The 8,509-nt window shown below is 41.4% G+C and overlaps 1 protein-coding gene across 1 annotated transcript; it reads left to right on the top strand.

Annotated features, from left to right (window-relative positions):
- The first annotated feature begins 7,022 nt into the window (after positions 1–7,022).
- On the top strand, positions 7,023–7,496 carry LOC135462024 (uncharacterized). The gene has a single exon (XM_064739396.1). It carries the CDS (start codon positions 7,023–7,025, stop codon positions 7,494–7,496), a length of 474 nt encoding a protein of 157 aa, XP_064595466.1.
- The last annotated feature ends 1,013 nt before the right edge of the window (positions 7,497–8,509 follow it).

Here is an 8,509-nt window from a genome sequence, read left to right as displayed (position 1 = left end):
CTCATTGACAAATATTTTCAAGTTAATAAAAATGACTGAGTAGTAGTGTGCAGTCTCTCAGTGGATAACAGAATTTAGTCCTTCCTTACCGTATGTCTCAGATTAGGAAAAATTATATGCTTTGCGTTGGTAAATTTTGTATTTTTATATACTTTATTTTGTAATAAACTCTACCCCCTTCAAACAGTAATTCCTCATCTGTATGTTGTTAATAGATTTATTTACTCATTTCGTTGTTAATTATTTGTTTGTTTCTTTATTTATTTGATTTGTGTTTTACGCCTTGCTCAATAATATTTCACTTATACGACAGCAGCCATCATTATGTTGGGAGGAAACCGAGCAGAACGTGTGTGTGTGTTGGGCGGCGGGGGGGGAGAGCCATGTTTATTCGCAGGTTCCGAGGAGACGTTCTCACATACGACTGATGGGACGTTTTGCAGTATACTAGACTTCAATGGCCTAGAGTTACTCAAAATGCCGTGTTGTAATCACATTTAACATACAGTAGCATTACAGCAATGCAAAGTGATCAGGCCACAGTGATATTTATACATCTATCCCAATCCTTGTTTCTGCAGGAAAACAATACTACAAAAGATGTATGGCATTTTGTGTACATGGCTTTCGCAGAACTGGATGAAAAAAGACAGGTGGTTCTATAGCTTTACGCATAAGATAAGACTGGAGACTCAGGTGGCCGTATAGCTTATATACATGGAGTAGGACTAGAGACCCAGGAGGCAGTATAGCTTATACACACGGGACAGGACTAGACCCACTGATCCTTACACATGGGGTAGGACTGGAGACCCAGGTGACCGCATAGCTTGTACACAAAGCTTAGCAGTAGGGGCCAAGCTGGCCGTAAAACTTTTCACACGGGTATAGCACTAGAGACTCAGGTGGCCGTATAGCTTATATACATGGGCAGGACTAAGACCATGTGGCCGTATAGCTTTACACATGGGATAGGACGAGATCCAGGTGGCATTACAGATTATACCCAAGAGATGTGGCTAGAGACCCAGGCAGTCCAGTACCTTATACACATGGAATATGACTAGAGACCCAGCTGGCCGTATAGATTGTATACACGGGATAGCCAGGTGGCCTCATAGCTTATACACACGGCATGGGGCTAGACTCAGCCTACACACACGGAATAGAACTGTAGATCCAGATCCCGCTTAAACACACGGGATAGAACCAGCGAGCCAGATAGCGGGACAGCTGTTACACACGGGATATGACTAGAGATCCAAATGGCCGTATAGCTTATACACGAACAAAATTATTTGATCTTGTCCTTTAACAATGGCCACGTATTCATTACCAATTTTGCCAGAGGTTTTCCACAGATCACAATTTTTGTCGTTTTTAGTTGTAGATAAATTTACTTGGATGTTAATCCTCCGTTCTTAAAACGCGCCCCTTAGGCCTCCATCTCAATTCTCTGAAATTTAGTCAACCACATAATTAACACCAGTTCCCCTTAAAAACCTCAGGCTATGACGCTATCTCTGACGCTATCTCTGAAAGCAATGATGTTATTTTTCTAAATTTTTTATTTATTCTTTGTTGAAAACCCGTGTCCATACAGAAGAAGCACTGTTAGGAAAGGTTCGTCAGTTCGATCAATGCGAGCATTTATATCTTGTCACCAGAAAACAAACCAAAATACGACAAAGCGCATAAGCAGTGAGATCCCAGAAAAAAAAGAAAAAAAAGAAATTGAATGACCGTTGTTTTCCTGGGCATGCATCTAATTTACATACGGATTCTCTAAATAGCCTCTGGCTAAAATTGAAAGTAAATATAAACAGAGCATATTTTGTGAAAAAGGTATACAATCCTCAAACAGCTTTACTGTACGTCTCTACACCAGTGTAAAACTGATTCAGCACCGCGAAAGAAGCAATGGTTCTCACGACCTTTCTCTTTTTCTGTTTCTTGTGCTTAACTACAGCATCGACTTGGGACAACGACTTCGACGATGACGTAAGCTATAGCTGTTCAAGCGGTAGAAGTATTTATCGTGTGATAAGTATACATCGCAACGGATATGAAGACCGGCGCTGGGACTACAGGTGCCGATCTCTTCCAAATGGTGCTGTCCAGGGAAGTTGTACGTGGTACAGCAACGTCAATTCTTTTGACAAATTACTGGCTTTTCGATGTCGTGGCAATAGTGTAATTACAGGAGTGACAAGTAGGCATGATAACAGTTATGAGGACAGAGTTTTCGGGTTTCGCTGTTGTGAGGTTAAGAATATACAGTTGACCGACTGCTATTTCACACGCTATCTTAACAGCTGGGATGGATGGATGGACTATTCGGCGCCTGCCAGTTACGTTATCGTTGGATTCATCAGTGTGCACAGAAACGACTACGAGTAAGTTACCTGTGTTTTAAAACGCAATTGTTGCGAGGGACGCAAACAAGGCAAAGCGACGACAGTGTGATAGCTGGCAAATGGTCACACGTAACCGGTGATATACAGCCTCTTGTCAGTTTACCCTCAGACAGTTTTTTTATTCTAACTCTTCATGTAAATGCATAAATAGTAGCAATTTACACGCCCCCCTAGCTCTATGGCTTAAGCAGAATTAGGTAAAAGAAAAATACACAGTGATATTAATTGCAACATATTAGACGTAAATGGTATACAATTACTCAAAATGCTGTGTTGTTATCACATTTAACATACAATCACATTAAAACAATGCAAAGGAATCAGGCCTCGAGGATGCTTAGTCCAGGAATACAATATAATTATCGCTCTTTATAATAACAGCCGTGTATAAGACCTAATGGTGCTTTTTACTTAGTGATTATTTGGGTGTGGGATACAGAAGAAATATTCTTTTTAGTCCAATTTGCAGTGGGAGTTTATTCCGTAACTAATTTTGTCCCGGAGATTCTGGCTCCTGTTGAGTCATGCTGACAGTTGTTAATCTTGATATACTTCGGATTCATGCCTAATATCCTATTTTATGGGGAAAATCAGTAATATGTTAGCAAAATTACAAAGTCTTTCAATTGATAGTAAAGTCTTGGCGACTTTGCGACAAATAATACTGAAAGCAAATATTTGTCTAAAGTAAAAGAAAACATTTACACATGACGAGATGTTGTGTTGTAATTGTCGGTCTTTCCAATAGATAAATTTTCTGCGAGGTACGGTAGTAATACATACTGTCAATAATATTATATCATTGATACTTTCTAGATCTGTAACGTTTTGTTTTGTACGCTTTTCAGGGATCGCCGTTGGAAAGCCGTTGTGTGTCGTGTAGACTGATGTTCTGAAGCGGACACACCATGCAGTTGAAACGATAAATGCCCCCAACAACAACAGCTTAATGTCAGAACTCATTGACAAATATTTTCAAGTTAATAAAAATGACTGAGTAGTAGTGTGCAGTCTCTCAGTGGATAACAGAATTTAGTCCTTCCTTACCGTATGTCTCAGATTAGGAAAAATTATATGCTTTGCGTTGGTAAATTTTGTATTTTTATATACTTTATTTTGTAATAAACTCTACCCCCTTCAAGCAGTAATTCCCCATCTGTATGTTGTTAATAGATTTATTTACTCATTTCGTTGTTAATTATTTGCTTGTTTCTTTATTTATTTGATTTGTGTTTTACGCCTTGCTCAATAATATTTCACTTATACGACAGCAGCCATCATTATGTTGGGAAGAAACCGAGCAGAACGTGTGTGTGTGTTGGGGGCGGGGGGAGAGCCATGTTTATTCGCAGGTTCCGAGGAGACGTTCTCACATACGACTGATGGGACGTTTTGCAGTATATTAGACTTCACTGGCCTAGAGTTACTCAAAATGCCGTGTTGTAACATACAGTAGCATTACAACAATGCAAAGTGATCAGGCAACAGTGATATTTATACATCTATCCGAATCCTTGTTTCTGCAGGAAAACAATACTACAAAAGATGTATGGCATTTTGTGTATATGGCTTTCGCAGAACTGGATGAAAAAAGACAGGTGGTTCTATAGCTTTACGCATAAGATAAGACTGGAGACTCAGGTGGCCGTATAGCTTATATACATGGAGTAGGACTAGAGACCCAGGAGGCAGTATAGCTTATACACACGGGACAGGACTAGACCCACTGGTCTTTACACATGGGGTAGGACTGGAGACCCAGGTGACCGCATAGCTTGTACACAAAGCTTAGCAGTAGGGGCCAAGCTGGCCGTAAAACTTTTCACACGGGTATAGCACTAGAGACTCAGGTGGCCGTATAGCTTATATACATGGGCAGGACTAAGACCATGTGGCCGTATAGCTTTACACATGGGATAGGACGAGATCCAGGTGGCATTACAGATTATACCCAAGAGATGTGGCTAGAGACCCAGGCAGTCCAGTACCTTATACACATGGAATATGACTAGAGACCCAGCTGGCCGTATAGATTGTATACACGGGATAGCCAGGTGGCCTCATAGCTTATACACACGGCATGGGGCTAGACTCAGCCTACACACACGGAATAGAACTAGAGATCCAGATCCCGCTTAAACACACGGGATAGAACCAGCGAGCCAGATAGCGGGACAGCTGTTACACACGGGATATGACTAGAGATCCAAATGGCCGTATAGCTTATACACGAACAAAATTATTTGATCTTGTCCTTTAACAATGGTCACGTATTCATTACCAATTTTGCCAGAGGTTTTCCACAGATCACAATTTTTGTCGTTTTTAGTTGTAGATAAATTTACTTGGATGTTAATCCTCCGTTCTTAAAACGCGCCCCTTAGGCCTCCATCTCAATTCTCTGAAATTTAGTCAACCACATAATTAACACCAGTTCCCCTTAAAAACCTCAGGCTATGACGCTATCTCTGACGCTATCTCTGAAAGCGTGTTTCTTTGAATGTGAAAATGAATGACCGTGATTTTCTTAATTAACTGGCCGGGATAGTTTGGTGAAACCCCGTAGTCGAAGACCTACACTTTTCGGCTAAATCATAGGCTAGCCAGGGAATCCTTCGTGAGCAAAATGTGAACTATATATGTTTATGACAAGAAGTCAACCACACATGACCTCACATGATGGACAACTGAAACAAAGACAAAATTATCTGATCTGGTACTTTCACAATGGCCACGTATTCATTACCAATTTTTCTAGAAGTTTTACACAGTTTAAAAAAATTTTTTTTAGTTGTAGAAAAATTTACTAAGATATTTAATCGCTGTTCTTGAAAAACGCTTCTTAAGCGTTCATCTCAATTCTCCGAAATTCAGACAACCACATAATTAACTCCAGTTTCACTTAAAAACCTCAGGCTCTTGTCTTGAAGCTTTCTTGTCACAAAGATCTGTGAAAGCGTGTTTCTAGGAATGTGAACTTGAAAAACCGTAGTTTCCTTGGGCATACAACTCATCTACATATGTAATCCTTTCCTCCAATCCGATGACCGATAAAAGTCCTAACTAGCAGTAAATAGCCCTCTCTTGCACGGCTTAGATAATACATTAGCTGGCAACTATCGATCTTAAATGATAAAATTTCTTTGAACTTATAAAATAAGTTTCGCATTGTAGTCAACCGTGACGGATGCCCTTGTTTTCTGGAAATTTCCTGTTGTTGTTGTTTTTCTTTTAGCCAAATATTCAACTTTCACCCGTTGTTTCGTTACGTGACAAATTAAAGAATGCACACTGTGACGATGACCCATCAACTGGAGCTGTCAAAACAAAATCTAATTTATATAGAGACAACGAGAAGGAACTCATAGAGACAACATGGAGGAACTCATACAGAAAACGAGAAGGAACTCATACAGACAATCATGAAGGAACTCATACAGAAAACGAGGAGTAACTCATGCAGACAACGAGGAGTAACTCATACAGAAAACGAGAAGGAACGCATACAGACATCGAGGAGGAACTCATATAGACAACGAGGAGGAACTCATACAGACAACATGGAAAAATTCATACAGACAACAAGGAGGAACTCATACTACAGACAACGAGAAGGAACTCATACAGACAACGAGGGGGAACTCATATAGGCAACGAGGAGGAACTCATACAGACAACATGGAGGAACTCATACAGACAACGAGGAGGAACTCCTACAGACAACGAGGAGGAACTCATACAGACAACGAGAAGAAACTCATGCAGACAACGAGAAGGAACTCATACAGACAACGAAGTGGAACTCATAGAGACAACGAGGAGGAACTCATACAGACAACGAGGAGGAACTCATACAGAAAACGAGAAGGAACTCATACAGACAATCATGAAGGAACTCATACAGAAAACGAGGAGTAACTCATGCAGACAACGAGGAGGACCTCATACAGAAAACGAGAAGGAACGCATACAGACATCGAGGAGGAACTCATATAGACAACGAGGAGGAACTCATACAGACAACATGGAAAAATTCATACAGACAACAAGGAGGAACTCATACTACAGACAACGAGAAGGAACTCATACAGACAACGAGGGGGAACTCATATAGGCAACGAGGAGGAACTCATACAGACAACATGGAGGAACTCATACAGACAACGAGGAGGAACTCCTACAGACAACGAGGAGGAACTCATACAGACAACGAGAAGAAACTCATGCAGACAACGAGAAGGAACTCATACAGACAACGAAGTGGAACTCATAGAGACAACGAGGAGGAACTCATACAGACAACGAGGAGGAACTCATACAGACAACGAGGGGGAACTCATACAGACAACGAGGAGGAACTCATACAGACAACGAGAAGGAACTCATACAGACAACGAGGAGGACCTCATGCAGAAAACGAGAAGGAACGCATACAGACATCGAGGAGGGACTCATACAGAGAACGAGGAGGAACTCATACAGACAACATGGAAAAATTCATACAGACAACAAGGAGGAACTCATACTACAGACAACGAGAAGGAACTCATACAGACAACGAGGAGGAACTCATATAGACAACGAGGAGGAACTCATACAGACAACATGGAGGAACTCATACAGACAACGAGGAGGAACTCATACAGACAACGAGGAGGAACTCATACAGACAACGAGAAGAAACTCATGCAGGCAACGAGAAGGAACTCATACACACAACGAAGTGGAACTCATACAGACAACATGAAGGAACTCATACTGAAAACGAAGTGGAACTCATACAGACAACGAGGAGGAACTCATACAGACAACGAGAAGGAACTCATACAGACAACGAGGAGGAACTCATGCAGACAACGAGAAGGACCTCATACAGACAACGAGGAGGAACTCATACAGACAACAAGGAGGAACTCATGCAGACAAAGAGGAGGAACTCATGCAGACAACGAGAAGAAACTCATACAGACAACGAGGAGGACCTCATACAGACAACGAGGAGGAACTCATACAGACAACGTGGAGGGACTCATAACAAAATGCCCAATAATGCTTGCTGGACCTCAGGCCCAGGATTGAGAGTTCAAGTGCAACATATGCTGGCTTCCTCTCCGGTCGTAAGTGGGAACGACTGTGCAACCTCTGCTGGTAGTCGTGAATTTCTTATTAAACTTATTAAAGTTACACATTCAGCAATCTCTACGCATGGCGTGTGTCCAGTGTCAAGTCTGTCCACAACCAGATCATTATATTGTGACCTACATTATGTGCTATCCAGTGAGACAATTATTATTCATATTATTGTGTTGTTATTATATAGATGAGATAGGTTTCTAATTAGGAGCATATTTCCATCGTAAATGATTTTATTTATTTATTTGATTGGTGTTTTACGCCGTACTCAAGAATATTTCACTCATACAACGGCGGCCAGCATTATGATGGGTGGAAACCGGGCAGAGCCCGGGGGAAACACACCACCATCCGCAGGTTGCTTACAGACCTTCCCATATACGGCCGGAGAGGAAGCCGGCATGAGCTGGACTTGAACTCACAGCGACCGCATTGCCCACAGAGGTCCCTTCCATCGTAAATGAACTAACAGTATTCTAAAACATTTATTGTAACTTATTGAAACTAGTCAACGAAAATTCTTCCATAAGTTCAGTGTAACAAATCCCCTCTACATGGTCGAGAAAAAAAAAGAGATCAGCGCCAAAATAGGGCCTAATGTCAGTATAATGCACTGGGTGGGGTGTCATGTCTGGTGTCGTGTCTGGTGTCTTTGGCATCACATTTCACTGGCGGCAGCATTTTTGGTGGCATGGGCTCGCCATACCACACGAAGACGCAGTATGTGTACACAATGACTTCTCGTCATATGAGTGAAAAAAATGTTAAACATGACGTAAAAATCCAAAGCATACGTGTATATCCATTCACAGAGATCACCAAAAAGAAAACCACAACCCTAGTGGGTTTCAAATTACAGTAATCTCCCCTTGACCGAATAACTACTGCCGGCTAACACGCGACAGCAACGACTGTAGATCTGACTTATGGCACTCACACACAATAGGGGCAGTCGGACG

Source organism: Liolophura sinensis, chromosome 1 (genome assembly GCF_032854445.1).
Source record: "Liolophura sinensis isolate JHLJ2023 chromosome 1, CUHK_Ljap_v2, whole genome shotgun sequence".
NCBI classification, from domain to species: Eukaryota; Metazoa; Mollusca; class Polyplacophora; order Chitonida; family Chitonidae; genus Liolophura; species Liolophura sinensis.
This window is presented reverse-complemented; position numbering and strand designations above follow the sequence as displayed.

What these genes read in the sequence shown, in the direction of transcription:
- LOC135462024 (XM_064739396.1), top strand. Translation starts at nt 7,023, where the DNA reads ATGGAGGAACTCATACAGACAACGAGGAGGAACTCATACAGACAACGA.